The sequence below is a fragment of the Oryza brachyantha genome, chromosome 5 (genome assembly GCF_000231095.2).
Source record: "Oryza brachyantha chromosome 5, ObraRS2, whole genome shotgun sequence".
Taxonomy (NCBI): domain Eukaryota; kingdom Viridiplantae; phylum Streptophyta; class Magnoliopsida; order Poales; family Poaceae; genus Oryza; species Oryza brachyantha.
Window position 1 is genome coordinate 4,112,224 of NC_023167.2, and position 15,870 is coordinate 4,128,093.

A 15,870-nucleotide genomic window follows, 5' to 3' on the forward strand; every position below is an offset into this window, starting at 1 on the left:
TCCCTCAACACTACATCAGAATAGCCATGAAGAACAAACTTCTGGTCTTAGCCATGTTGTTGCTAGCAGTTTTATCTCTTCAGATGATCTCTTCAGCTCTTGGGAGATCCAGCAGGACGTACAAAGGATTCATTCTGCATCCCCCTTGGAAGGTGGCAGTCGCTTATTCTTCTTGTTCCTTCTTCCTCCTTATATTGGGCCTTGCGCTTCGACGGCCGCCCTACACGCTAGCATGGATGTGAAGGGAGAAAAGCTTTGTTAAGAGGGCAAAGAACAGAGGTTGTTTCTCTGAGTAAAAAGGATGTTGTAATTGACCCCAGGGTCCAGCACAGTTATAAATATATGGCCTATTGACATGCCGCGACAGCGTAGGCCCACCAGCAGCACGCGAGGTTGCAGTGGCCTAGCAAGGTGAGAGGCAGACGAAGGCGCACGGGCGTGTGACCCATGAGTGCGCGGGAACTAGGGAGCGCAGCCCAACCAAGCATCGATTGTAAATAAATGTTACTACTAATATTTCCTCTTAGATATTTCAATCAGCAAGAAAGCAAAGTAATAATGCATCCAGTTAATCATGGCATTAATTAGGCAGCAGCTCCACTTGGCAACAGTACGTACTTACTAATCATTATCATAATCACGGGAAGATTCAATTTGATCGATCATCTGGTACAATAGCAGGCTATAAGCATATTTTAAAGAGATAAGATGGGAGAGAGAAGAGAAGTGGACTACTAATTTATAGCTAGCTACAGCACGGGCTCCAAGATGAGATAGGATATTAATTGTATAGTATATGACTATTGTATGTATTGGCTACTAAGTTGGCTATAGACCATTTGTAGCCAGCAGCTGGCTATACTATTGAACTTGCTCTAAGGGCACATACAAAGGTGCTTAATAGCCGACTCTCTCAATCACTACGTAAACAAATTTGGTGATATAGAGGAAAGAAGAGAGAAAAACTGTTGTCATACATGACAGTAGCTTAGAGTCGACTTTTAGCATTTATTTAAGGAAACTTTCTAGTATGACAGTGTATGAAAAAAAACTAGCATAATAAAATATTTTATTGTATTAATGTGGAAACCATACCTGACTCTATATTTATATGTATTACGGCATATTTAAAGGTAGAGCCTACCATGAGCTCTTGTATGCTCCACATCAGCAAAAGACACTGTCTCTACAATGGTTGTCTCTTAGTGTGTGTGCTTAATAATACTATGCTAGTAAAGTACTGTTATGTTTCCAATTAGTGGATGATCAAATGTGGCACTTCATATATATGTTTATGTTTTATACTGCTTGTTTGAGAAAGAAAACTATATATAGATATACATGCTACAAATAAACATCGTATTGTCCACATTAATCTGCTCTCATCCACAAGTTCATCCTCTCCTACACATGCTCTTTGCCTTCAAGGTGCTGTTTGTCAATGGAGTTGTGCCCGCCGAAGCGGCTGGCAGCTGCTAGTTGCTGAAGATTAGGGAGTGCTGCTAGTGCAGAAGTACATGTATGTTCCTCAACAAGCTCGGCGTTGTGGTGGATCCTGATGTAGCAGCAGCTGTGTAGTTCATCAAGTGGAGCATGTAGTATGGTCAACGGGCCATGGTGGTGTGGAGTCAGGGGAGCCCGGCAGCGGGCCGGCGGTGCAGTCAAAGAGCTAAGACGTGTTGTAGCGCAGTGGCGAACAGGGTGACGGTGCGGTCGAGGACAACGCCGCTCCATTGATCCGAAGCCGCTTATCTCCGAGATATCAATTGTGCAACGCCCATCTTTCCTCTCATCTCGTCGGATTTTCAGTAAGTAGAGGCAATGTTGGATCGATGTCACGGGAGGCAAGGATGTTTCACTAGTTTTCTTTCTCTCACTTCCACATCGGCAAATTAGTATAGGTGGCAATCAAGAGAGATGAACCGTTATACATGCTCTATTATAAAATAGGCTTTTGTTGCTGACATGGGCTGTATCATTGAATATGCCTTAACCGTAGCTATGTTGTTGCTAACTTTATGCATGCATGTCGTATGACAGTATCGATCGCTTGGTGTTTCCACGAGACAAAATATTAACGTCAACACAAGTCTAGACTGAGATTGCGTATGTAACTAATGCTAAGAATTAGGTAATGAAATTGTAACTAACAATATCTAAAGAATGCGTACACATACAAACCATTTCCAAAGTTAGAGTTGGGTAGCATCGGCAAACTTAATTATGCTCGTCATATTTTAGTGAATGTAATTTCTCCATCAGGTCACTAATAGATCATATTGTCGAACAAATGGGCTAGGTACAATTAAGTTTAATTAAAATCCCACTAGCCTACAATAAATAGTAGAGAAATAATACTACCTTGTAGATTTAAAGTGAAATATCTCAACTTAAATAGAGAGTTAGTAGAGACTTTTGCTGACTGGTTAAAATGGAGGGAAGACCGCACACACGCGCGCACCGAGCCGACCGGCCGTGGCGCCCGCTGGCTGGGAATTTAAAGAAAAGCATCACTCACCAGAGTACTTGTACGGGTAGGCGGAGGCAGTACTACCTCAAACAACAGTGGAGGGCCATACTCTAGATATATCTCTCTTCTGTTCTTTCTGTTTATCGATTTATACATCAAATACTAATTAAAATATTTTTTGAGGACTCGATTGTCCATTAAATATATATACATGACACGTATAAATACCATGTATTTTAATTGAATTTTATATTAAATGATTCTTTTTTATCCCCGTGGCGAAGCATGGGTATTGTGCTGGTAAGTATATATATAGAAAAGAAATCCAACGGTGCAAATCTTCCTCCTTTTCCCCACTCAATGCAGTCATTTCTAGCCACTGAGAGAGAACCTGTTGGCACCTTTAATCCTTTTCGTAACAATACAAGATATAGATTGGTACTGTATTCACTAGCACATTTGAGGAAAATGAATTACAGTAGCAACTTTCGGGGCTTGATTCTAGTAACTACAAGTTCTTAAATGAAGTTATTGATTCATCTTATGTGTATGACAAGAAAGCAAGAACAGTTTGCATAATACTGCATAATACTATGAAAACAGAAGTTATCGCAGCGAAACCTAACCACGGATTGCTGAAATGTTTGTGCCACAGCCATGCCATCCACCTATTCACACGACGTTGGTAGTGTGCATCCATCGCATAGAACAGGGATCTCAGATATTGTTCACCGTTGAAGTCAAATGAGACATGCTCAAAAAGCTTGGTGAAGAGAGTCGATACTTCCTCATCGCTTTCCATCTGATGCACTATAATCCCTTTCTGTGCAAGAAAGGCAACATCAGAAGCTGTACTGATAATTGCAGACATGAAACCAATGTATGCGGTGATATCGTCGCCGAATTGAGGACATGTTTGCTCCAGAGATACAAGATTCCTGAACAGCAAAGAAGATTTATCATCAATTGGCAAACATGGTATTTCGGTAACTCCTTTTCTGAATCTAATGTCCAACAAAGAATGAGGGTCGTCTTCATCAAACTCCCTTTTCTTGAATTCTATCCCTGCCTCGTGATAGTCCACTGCTCTACGCCACCGATTAATATTTATCGGTGACTTCAGCTCATTTAACTCATGGAACATGTTTTGCTCCTGCCCTAAACAGAAGACCTTTCGGCAAAAATCAGATATATACTCCAAGTAGTGAGACTTTCCGGATTGACCGCGATGTTGCTCATCCTCCAGCTTGTGACTAGGTTTCAGGTACATATGGCATAGATGTAGCAGATGGGAAAAATCTCTTGGTCTATTTGCCTCAGTGATCACTTTCGGGAAATGGTAAAGAATGCCTTCCATGAATTCAGAGATGTCACTGGTAAGTAATGCAGTAGTTGCTACAGTATCGCGAGAAAAGAGCTGATAAATTGTCCTAATAATGAAGAATGGAATTTGGTTCTCCAGCAGAAGTAGATCATAAATAGCAGAACTATTATACCACTCCATAGGATCACCATTTTCTTGAGTCGCTGGATCACCAACCGAAGCTTCTTGTGTGTTTTCTTCCCTGCAAAGCCCATGCATACCTCCGAGGTACACAAGAATGAAGCAGCTATCCAACAGAACCATCCGCATGAACTCCTTACTATCCATGTCTATGTCCTCGTTGTAACAGCCTCTTACCTGTTTCTCCTGTCCAGAAATCAGGCTAAGGTACTCATGCAAGCTAACATCACGGTTTAGCTTAAGAATATAGTCTAAACAAATCCACTTCTCCATTTCCATGGCAAGTAGTAGTGGCTCGGAATGGTGGTAAGGGCCAATTGAGAGAACACTTGGCTCATATGCATTCCTATCGGTCAGACGAATTCGGTAGATTATTTTGCATATGAGACCATAGTTGTTTCTATTCTTATGACAGTCATCCAGTGTCGCGCGACGTTTTAAATCCGCCATCATGGAATCAACTAGCTCATCAATGTCAACATCATCATGAGTGCTGTCATATTGTTCAGTGAACATATCTGTGAAGAGTGAAAAATTGGTCCTAACACATTCAGAACATCGGATGAAAAAAGTCCTTTCACATTTCAATGAAAAATCTCAAGTTGACAGGAAGGCATGTCTTGGGGCAAAAATTATGCCCATTGCAATCCGTGTAGATGATATATATAAGTCCTTGAGTAGGTACGAAAAGGTACCAAAATTTTTATATAAAATTTGACACTAAAACTTTGGTACCTCGTGATCGCTTCTCGAGTACTGTAAAATTGCTCTTTATATAATAGCGACAGAAGAGGACACAAACAACATGCAAATACTGTGAACTTGATTAGTTTACCGAAGGATACAAATAAGTGCTCAGTAAATGCAATTTTCATCTTTCGCACCTGCGACTGTAGATTCACCAAGGGATTGCGGTAGAAGCAGTTGGCACTGAATCAAATCAGTCCTGTCCACCTATAACTGCAGGCAGGGCAGATTCCCTAGGCTAAAATCATCAAGAACGGAAGAGGAAACATCAGATTCGTTTCCGTATGTATTCAAGTTCTCACTTTTATTTGGCCGTGAAACTAATCAAGAAATAAAAAATCCCAACCCACCTACCATTATCCTCCTTCGCAGCGATGGGCACAAGAAGAGATCATCCGGCAAAGAAACAAGGTTCTCCTGGTTTTCTACACGGAGGAAGCTAAGAATGGCGAATGGCGAACGGCGAACATACGGTGCTTAGAATTGATATCATCAGACCTGGGATTTGCCGCTCAGATCATGCAGGATTTGGATCGGTCGATGGCGCAGCGAAGCGCACTTTCAGGAGAGCTAGGTATCGAATTTGGTCACTCACCATGCATTCTCCACTTACAGTTGCAGGCGATCGTCGATCGACGGAGAACCGGCGAAGGAGGAACAAAAGGTCGTGGATTTGCCTCCGAGTGAGAAAATCGCTAGTATTTCCACGCGGTTAAAAATAAATTCTCGTCTTATAGTTTTTTTAAAACTAAACTGGTAGAAGGACCATCAATTATATTTTATTAAGAAATAGTAAAAATATTAGACGGGTTAAAAAAGAGAAAAAAAAACTCATGGCCAGAACACTCACGACACACGAGCATCACACAACTTTACCCCATCAAGTGAAGACAACGGCGCAGACCAAAGCGAGACAAAGTAGCGAGACGACATCAAGGTTCTGATTTTATAATACTTATGTTCGTTGCCGAGCTTGACGTCTAGCAACACAACAGCTCCGACTTTACGATTATCACATCATCATTGCCAAAACAGTTGCCAAGAGAACCAAAACCAACAACAGCGTCCCACGGTGGACCTTATCCCAAACTACCAAGCAACAAGACCTAAACCTATAAAATACAAATACCCCTGGAAGGAAACTGCAACGTGTTATCGTTGACAAACTACGCTACACCAGAACAGCGAGACAACTCCAACTTCACCTAGCAGCTAAGAAACAAGAGACTTGGCCACCTACTAGAGGCAGGAAGAGGCTAAGGCAATGAGAGCCTCGGCAAATAACCTAGGCTACCCGGATGACGCAAGAGAAGGCAAAGACCAACAATGCATAGGCAAGCTTCTCCAAAACGATGCCCCTCAGGAGGACGCGACATGAATGTCGCCCCACTCATCTAAAAATGTACAAGGTTTCCATCTAGACAAAAAACTAGGGGAAGAACGTTATAATGACGCCTAAGGCATCGTTGTCATCTGATCAATCAAAGCCGACCATAGCTTTCACTAGCAAATTCGACCCAGCCTTACACATTTACCCTCACGTACCCGGGCCGTTGGCAAGCACCTGCGACGTCCTGACACTACCCGAGGTGCACGCACCCACGCCCCACTTCGCCCCTACCTCTCTATGCTCCGTTGCTGTCAGGGGGGTGGAGAAGGGCAGGTTGAGCCCCGCGGCGGTGAGGGACGGAGTAGGAGAAGCGGCGAAGAGTGGAGAGTCGTTGCACACTGTCGTGTTCCTCTCTGTCTTCCACCTCGTGCCAGAGCCCTCCATGCACCGACGTCACACAGATCTGAGACGGCCTCATCACCATGGCCTCCCATCTTGCACCTCCGGCTGTCGTCGCCAAGCGCGTTGCCAACATGGCCTCCCACCATGCACCTCTAGTTGTCGTCGTCACGCGTGCTAGCAACGTGGACTCACCGTCGCGTCACTTCGATCTTCTTTGCCATGTGCACTGCCAACTCGGCGTCATCGCCGCGCGCCTCCGAGTTCTCTATGAAGGACCTGGGTCACCCACGTCACTTTTTGGGCGTCACCGTCACTCGAGATTCCTCTGGCCTTCATCTTCATCAATGTCAAGTACAATTTGAAAGTTCTCTACTACGGTTGACACTTCAGTTGACATAAATGCCAAGCTCTCTGCTATGGAGGGTGATCCTGTTACCGATCCCACTGACTACCGTAGCTTTGTCGGTGCCTTGCAATACTTGACATTCACTCGACTAGACATTTCTTATGATGTGCAACAAATATGTCGTCACATGCATAATCCACATGAGCCTCAGCTCTATCGTCCTCAAGCAAATTATGCGGTATGTTCGTGGCACAGTTGACTATGGACTTCACATTCACCCCCCTCCCTCGGTCAACTTGATTTCTTACTCCGATACTGATTGGGCTGGTTCTCCTGACATGAGGAAATCCACCTCAGGTTATGCCATGTTTCTTGGTTTACAATCTCGTCTCCTGGTTATCCAGGTGCCAGCACATAGTGTCCTGTTTGAGCACCAAATTGGAGTACAGAGCCGTAGCAAATACGATAGCAGAAACATGCTAGCTTCACCAACTCCTTCATGAGCTTCACACTCCTCCATCCCGTCATACCATGGTGTAGTATGAAAATGTGAGTATGGTCTATCTTTCCACCAACCCTATGCAATATCAGCGCACGAAACATGTGGAGATCAACTTGCACTTTGTTTGTTGCTAGGGTTGTTCATATTTTTCATCTTCCTACTCCATCCCAGTTTAGCGACATCTTCACTAAGGGACTTCCTCTTCTCGGAGTTTTGGTCCAGTCTCAATGGTTGTTCCACCAACATTGTGACGGTAGGGGGTGTTATACTTATTGTTATGCATGTTTATCTCTTGTCGTGTTTTTTATGTCTTTCCCGATATTGTTCTATAAATCAGTTGAGTAGATAAAAGATGGTACGCACCTACATGTACTCCGCATCATGTGACACTGCAATCATTGCGTTGAGTTATTCACGCTCTCACTAAGTTACACAAGAATAAAACAGCTATCCAAGAGAAGCATCTACATGATTTTTTTAATTATTTATGATTTTGTACTAAGGCCGCGTTCAGCAGGCTGGATTAGATATCTTATCCTCCTCGTTTTCCGCGCACACGCTTTCCGAACTGCTAAACGGTATATTTTTGTAAAAAAATTTTATAGGAAAGTTGCTTTAAAAAATCATATTAGTCTATTTCATATTTTTTTTAATAATTAATAATTAATTAATCATGTACTAATATATTGCTACGTTTTCCGCACCGGATAAGTTAAATTATCTTACTCCCTACCGAACACGGCCTAAGAGCAAGTATAATAGCAGGTTGTAAGCTGACTAAATGTTGAGGTAGAGGAGAGATGAGAGGAGAGAGAGCAGAAACGGGTTGTAAGCTTATAGTCAGCTCAGGCACAAGAAACAAGAAACTCTGTGAGAGAGACAAGTGGGTCCTGCATTAATGATGAAGAGATAACTACTATATGATGGACTAAAAGAAGGCTAAAACAAATCTTATAGCCGGCTTGCTGACTATATTATTAGCCTTGGCTCTAAGAACATGCAATCCATGTTTATGTCCACATATTAACATCATGTATCTTATTTGCTTCTCTTGCCCAGAAATCTAGCTCAGGTGATCACGCTACACAACGTCACGGTCTAGCTTAATAATGTACTTATACTTTGATCACTTCGTTTTCCTGTCAGTCTGAGTGTCTGACGATTGACAAATACAAACTCCGAACGAGATCCAAAGACTCTGCACATCTGGAGAAATGTTGTACTAGGAAGCAGCCGGGCCAATTTAAGGCGGCCCAGTCTGAGTTGCCGCCGAATTTCATGGGCCCAAAAGTAGGGTTATATGGCCAGCTGAATCAGGTCGACCACAGCCCGTTTCAAGAATTGGATGTTAATGAGAGATAAGTTACTACACTTAGAAGAATGCAGAGGTAAATTTCATGTCCTTTTAAAATGTTACAGCCACCGATATGCCGTATTCGATACTTTTTTGTGCTGAAATAAACTTCAGCGTCTAAACCGGTCTCACGTATGTTTTCTACTTAGGATATGTTCATTTTCAAGGGTTTGGTTATGAAACGGAGCTGTCATTAGCGTATGATTAATTAAGCATTAGCTATAAAAATTTTAAAGATAAATTAATGTTATTTGTTAAAGAAATATTGTTTAGCAGCTCTAGAAATGTGTGCACGAAAAAGTTTTGGCCATGATCCGTCAACCGTGGCAAAACGAACACATTCTTAGGATGTGTTCGGGAAGAGGGGTTGGGAACACTCCTCCGGCTGCACACAAAATGGAATGATCAATTACTGTATGGCTAATTAAGTATTAGAAAAAATCTTGAAAATTGATTGATATAATTTGTAAAGCAATTTTGTTATAGAAATCTCTTTTAAAAATGTTTTATTTTGAGTTTAGAAAACAATGCGCATGAAAAATGAGGCAGCAGAAGTTTTTTTTCTTTTTAATGAAAGGTCCAGCAGGGCTGGTGTATATATTAAGAAGAAGTAGCAGTACTTACACGGTCCAGTAAGCCTGGAGAGGAAAAATGAAAAAGAAACACAAGAGCGAAACCGAGGGGAGCTTGCCCTCCTGCACTGCACCTTGCGGCAAGGAGCTACACAGGGCTAATTCTCGCCAAGTGATGAGCACCGCATACACCCCAGAGCTCTACTCACAAGCTGATGACTGTAGCTCTTCTCCATTGAATATCCGCCTGTTGCGCTCACACCACACTTCCCATGCTATCATCAGCTGATGCACCATAGGCCTCTTTCAGAAGTGCCGAAGGCTCTTCCTAGGTCCCGTCCTTTTATACGATTCTCCTTAAATTAACATAGATGATAATAAATATAAACATAAAGTATATACATCACACTTTCACACTTCCATGACCATAGTGTACGTTCAGACGCGTAGGCGTGTGCCTCATACGAACCGAGCATTGTCCACTTATATTAGTGTAGTCCTCGTGCAAGTAGCTTACTAAGATATGATCATATATAAGTAATAGTAAAATAACTCGATGTTCCACCAATTTGTATATATATTGTAGATGCAGAGGTCAGGTCTTATCCTTTTTATAAGGAAAGCACATACCCGATATATTTAAAGTGCACAGATACGTGTAATAAGGCCAATGTCAATAGGACTTTCATCGGCAATAAATAGGATGTCATATAGATTTTTTTGATGATGTGGTAAAGTATTAATAAAGAGAGAGATGAAATGAGTTTCATGGATATGAAACCTATCGAGACAACTTGTGTCTTGCATGTAACCTACAAAACAACAATAGATAAAACTATGCATTGAGATAGTGGTGTTTTATCCTAGGGCTGAAAACGGAGCAAATACGGACGGATACCGTATTTGTTTTCATATTTTAGGCGGATATGAAAACGGATACGAATATCTCGGATACGGAAATAAATACAAATTATCTCGAATACGAATAAGGATCGGATGTAGTCGAACACGAATACGAAAACAAATATTTCTCGAAGCATACAAACCACCCAAACCGTTCGTAGAGACAAATAGCACACATATATAGCTAACTTAATCAAGATAGCTGTTATTTTAGACATCACCATAGATTTAACACGTTACATTTAGTTTCACGGGTAACATATAAGTGACATAAGTCCACCATATAGCACATAATGAGTTCTACAAATACTGATAGTCCAATAGCACAAAAGCAATTTTTAGTAAATTAGTTGATGGGTCAGACCTGGAATTAAGTGGGCTGAACTGGTTTCAGGTGTTCGCGGATATCCGCTCATTACAATCTTCGGATATCCGTATCCGTCGAAAACTGCAATACCGTATTCGTATTTGTATCCGAAAAAATTATCCGTATTCGTATCCGTATCCGAATTATTCGAGAAATATCCGCTCCGAGCTACCTCCGTATCCGTTTTTTCCGGAGTGGACGGAAACTATCCACTCCGTTTTCAGCCCTATTTTATCCTAGTTTTAAACTTTTTAGATAACATGTCACTCTAGGTAATCGTGTCACAAAACTTACATCGAAGATGGACTAATAAGTTAATACACACCAACGAGAATCGAGTATGTAAATCGGAGTGTAATATGTACACAAACGATTTGCCTACCTATTTGTTCACATGACGGCACGACGATTTTCATTATAGTTGATTAGGAAATGCTCCGTGGTTAAAATTATGTGATGTTTGCCTTTTTTTTTTCTTTTCACCGACTCTTATGTAAATTTTGATTGCAATTTTATACTAAAATAATATTGTGGATGTATTTTTCAAAACAAATTTATACATACAAATGGTTGAAATTTTAAAAGCTTAATTAAATCTTGTCTACAAAGTTAAATATTTATGATCAGACGCAAAGGAGCTTAAGTTCTAAGAGCATCCTTAACAACTCATCTAAATTTGATTATCCATATCTTCATTTAGATAATCATCTAAAACACTTTTATCTTTCATATCTTTTTGTACTCCACCAGATCATCTATATATGACATCCTCCATATCTCTTTGGAGGATGAAGAGATATCATCTAAATATGAAGGTTCTCTCCTAATATAGATGACATCCAAAATAAATGATAGGATGACCGTTCTATTGGAGCTCAATTTGTAGTTTTCATCCTCTATTTTTAGGATAAAGGATGGGATAGATTAGCTGTTGGGGATACTCTAAGGTGGCAGATACACAACCACGACAACAACTGAAACAATCAGAGATCAATTAACATTGGCTAAACAAAGGGTTTGTATGAGATTGAGCGAACTCCTAAATATTTATAGAACAGGAAAACTAGAACGTTAAAAGGAGACAGAACAGAGGCCAAGAACAGAGTCCAGCAGCTACAATATTGTAGGATTAAAAACAGTTACCCACTTATGCAGCTCACCTCCTTATGAGCAACATTATCACACTACTCCATGACCTCACTGATGAAGAAAATTAAAGATGATGAACAGAAGTTTCCACTCAATTCAAAAGGCTATTTAGAACCCCCCTAACACCCAAACCATCCTTCCAACCTTTTCAGAAAGAAGGGTGAAGCAGTAGTCTAAAGTTAAAACTGAATGTCTATGCAAATCAACTGTTCTTTATCACTGCCTAATCAACATGACGTCACCTAAATGCAAACAAGCACTTCCCATGGGCCCAGCCCACCCAGGTAATAATTGGATGGAACACCATTTGTCTAATTAATTTTTTACCTATAGCTTGGATGAATCATTGCTTGCAACAGTGCTGGCAAGAAATTTCTGGCAATCATAATGGGACAAGTTGATTTGTTAAGATCAACCGTCCATATAAAGAACAGTTTGCTTTAATTATTAGGAAGGGATCAGCAGCAACTAAGCACACTAAGGACCCTCCTGCACTAAGGACAAATTTGATTCCCATCATTAGGGGTTCATTAGTCTATGTGCTACTCCATTTGTTTTACTTGCTTCTTTGGCACTACATGCATGCTATATGCACACACACCCTTTAGCCTTTAGACAAGTAGGAGGAGATGAATGTTATTTCTAGTGCATGACGACAAAAAAGACGCATATACACATACACCAGTATTGGTAGAGCCACCTCCCAGGTAGATTAGGCGACTGTCCACGCTCCATCACCGACGTTTTCATTATAACTATATCACAACAAATATAAAAAATTATACATCACTAGCATATATACTTAGTCGCTCGGGCTATAAGATATCACTCGCTCTGTTATACCAGTACAAATATAGGCCCATGATTATGTCTGTAGTAAGGATAATCGGCCAACAATGAATATATGATCTTGCAAAATTTTTTAGTAATAATGTATCTGCACACACATAACTACAAATGTAAAGAATTTAAAACCTGACAAATAGATTCATGCAATAAAATTTTCATCATACATCAATGGAGCTTATAAAGGTCTGTTAGGTAGCAGGGTTTGGTATATATATAGTTTATCACTTCACTTGTAGATGTCCAGCTGCAAGTCCTACAAGTGTCTGTGATGACGCATCAGGTGATCTCAGGAAGCAAACAAAAATGGAGTGACCTGTACATACATAAGCATGTACATCTCCATGATCAAGATCAGCTGGTTGTGAGCACTAATTTGTTTCCTGGCTGGTCTAGGTTGAAGCTTAAACAGATCTTTAGATGGTGACAGTGGCAAATCAGGGGATCAAATGTGAGGAACAGCAAGGTTGTGAAGAAACCACTTACCATGAGCAGTGGCAACTAGCTTTTGGACTTCATGAGATATGAACCCTTTTTTTTCTCGAAGATTCATGAGGGATCATCAGGAAACAGGTAATGATGGAGAAGAAGGTATGGTATCATCAAGGAAAAGAAATGAAGAACGAGCAAAAACTTAGTATCAAACTGTATATAGAGAAGAAATAGGCATTCTCAAGTTAAATCTAAAATTATACCTGCAGGGCGGCGTGATCGGTCCAGCTACAATTCGTGTTGTCTCACACCCAAAACCTTGTCCTAACATAACAAAATGTCGCGAGATAGCATTATAGCATCCTATAATATTTCTTATTGATATTAAAGCACCCTTCATCACCTTAGTAAACTAAAGTTGGGATCCGTTACTTGAAGAAGTTAAATCATTTTGCGCCGAGAAAATTTCAATACCAAATTTGAATGAACCAGATCAATCAAGATGGGATTGTTCAAGTCTTAATAGTAAATTAATTATATCACAGTTGATATTGTTTAAAGGTAACTGCTTCATTTTCAAGTGAGAGGCACCGTCTTGGATGTTATTTTCATTTGAAATCTATTTTTTGGGGTTTTTTTAAGGTACCGTCGATGATTGTGAGCCGTTCATTGCGCGCTTTGGATCTAACGGATCTGATTTTGTTATACTACATATATAGTAGAAATTCTATTTTGAATAAAATTAAAACTAAAATATATAACTCTAAAATAAAATTATGTGTCATATATTATTTTAAAATAGATAAATTAGTAAATATATCTTACCGAAGTTTAAAATAAAATATTTAATATACTTATATAAATATATAATTAGATATAAATTTTCCTACACTTTTACCCCTACGAGTAAAAGGTACCGTACAATTACTTTTTTACTATCGAAACATAAGCAGTTGTTTTTACCTATTATCGATCTATGTTTCAAAAGCTGCGTCCAGCATTGATGAGGGCATGCTACGCCACGCAGCACATGCATGTCAATTTTAGTGTTGCTGTGCTGACTATTTTTATTTGTGGATAATTTATAGCAAACAATTTTAATCCCGTAGAATATATTTTTTGATAAGCGTAAATATCGAAAGATTCGTATTTCTTCATTGAAAATGGACCAAAAAATTTAAAAGGGGAAGCATCTCTCTTATGGTGATGAAGATATAATTAGGGTGCTAACAAAAATCTCATGGTGAACTAACAAAATGTCTGTCCTCTTTCCCATCCCCAACCCATGTCCCGTAGAATACGCCGCTTCCTCCTCAGCCCACATGATGCAAAATCCACCGCTAGCTTGCACAAAAACATGCTGAAGTAATTTTTAAAAGAAAATGTTTTTTCCTATGAGCATGTGCACCTGTGTAATTCAATATCAATTATATAAGTTGTTGCAATGCACGAATATATTATTGATATATTGGAATAAAAACTTAGGTCGCGTTCGTTGTGGTGGATGTTGGTGTAAGTTATCCGGTATGAAAAATATAGTAATAAATTAGTATATGGTTAATTAATTATTAATTATAAAATAGAAAATAGATTAATATGATATTTTAAAGCAACTTTCCTATAAAATTTTTTTACAAAAAATACACCGTATAGCAGTACGGGAAGCGTGGACGAAAAAACGAAAGAATCTGAATAACTTATAGGTGCTGCCGAACGGGCCCTGGAAAAATATTATATACATAATATGAATAAAAGTTTATTGGTATAAAAGAGATGGATCAGTAAATTCCGGTGAAAGCGCGTCGGCGACAATTTCTTTGGAAGGAAACAAAAACTTCATATTGGGTGCACATGGTGATCGGGTGGCCGGGCCGGGCATAAATGCGAATGCACGCGGTGGCTGTAGCTACGGCGATTTTACTCATGTCGCGACGGAATCCCGAGTAGAGATGCTATTTACGCACGCGACTTATTTCTTCCCTAACTGTGCATGTACTGTACACATTCGCCGGTGCCCATGGAATGGATCCACGTCAAGGTACAAGAAGATCTCAGCTGCTATAACAGGCTCTACTTGTTTGTTTTTTTATGAAAAAAATAAAATAGTATATTTAAAAACAAAATTAATTAATAAATTATATATATATATATATATCCGTGATGATCTAAAAGTAAGAAATAAAATATAATAAAAAAATTTCTAAAATTTACTCTAAATTTATAGATAAAAATTTATATTTATATTAGAAGAAGCAGAAAGATAAGAATATATTGCTAGGTGGCGTATCTAAGTGGCGGCAATGATTGGATCACGTGACAAATGTCGCCCCATTTATTTGCTTCTATTTATGCTTATAAACCAAAATTTAAATGTTAATCTTAATTTTAGAGTTGATTTTGGTGTTTTTCACCTAATTTATTTTCTAGCCTTGAATTTTAGATTACTAAGAATACATGTATAAAATGTGTATTCATAAACTATTTTTTGTTTGTAAATATGTCGTTTATATTGACGTTTCTACGTATGTACTCTCCCTAGTTTTATCAATTGGCATAATTAACTTTTGGTGCTACGTTTAATTGTCATTTAATTAAAAATATACAAAATTATAAATTATTATTAAAGTTTCTTTAGTAATAAATTAAATTAAATAACTATTAATTAAATAACTTTTTTTAATAAGATGAATATTGAAAGATAGATCTAAAATTCAGCTATGTCAAAAATAGAAGGAGTAGTATATCCAAGCGGTGGATGGAGATTCTGATCAATTGTGACCACACCCCGGCCTGCTCGTATCGCCCTATCGGTACCGAGCCAAGGAAATTCGGTTCACATCAAGTTTTTCTAGTGTGTATCTAATTATACACGTGTAACATGACGAAGAACCGACAGTGATGGTAATCAGTGGCGAATCCAGAACAGAAATTACCGAGAGGGGTCCA

General features: G+C 39.4%; 1 protein-coding gene across 1 annotated transcript; it reads right to left on the minus strand.

Moving 5' to 3' along the window:
* Nucleotides 1-2,943: 2,943 nt before the first annotated feature.
* On the minus strand, nt 2,944-4,415 carry LOC102717900 (UPF0481 protein At3g47200-like). The gene has a single exon (XM_006655011.2). It carries the CDS (start codon nt 4,251-4,253, stop codon nt 3,012-3,014), a length of 1,242 nt encoding a protein of 413 aa, XP_006655074.2. The 5' UTR covers nt 4,254-4,415; the 3' UTR covers nt 2,944-3,011.
* Nucleotides 4,416-15,870: the final 11,455 nt, after the last annotated feature.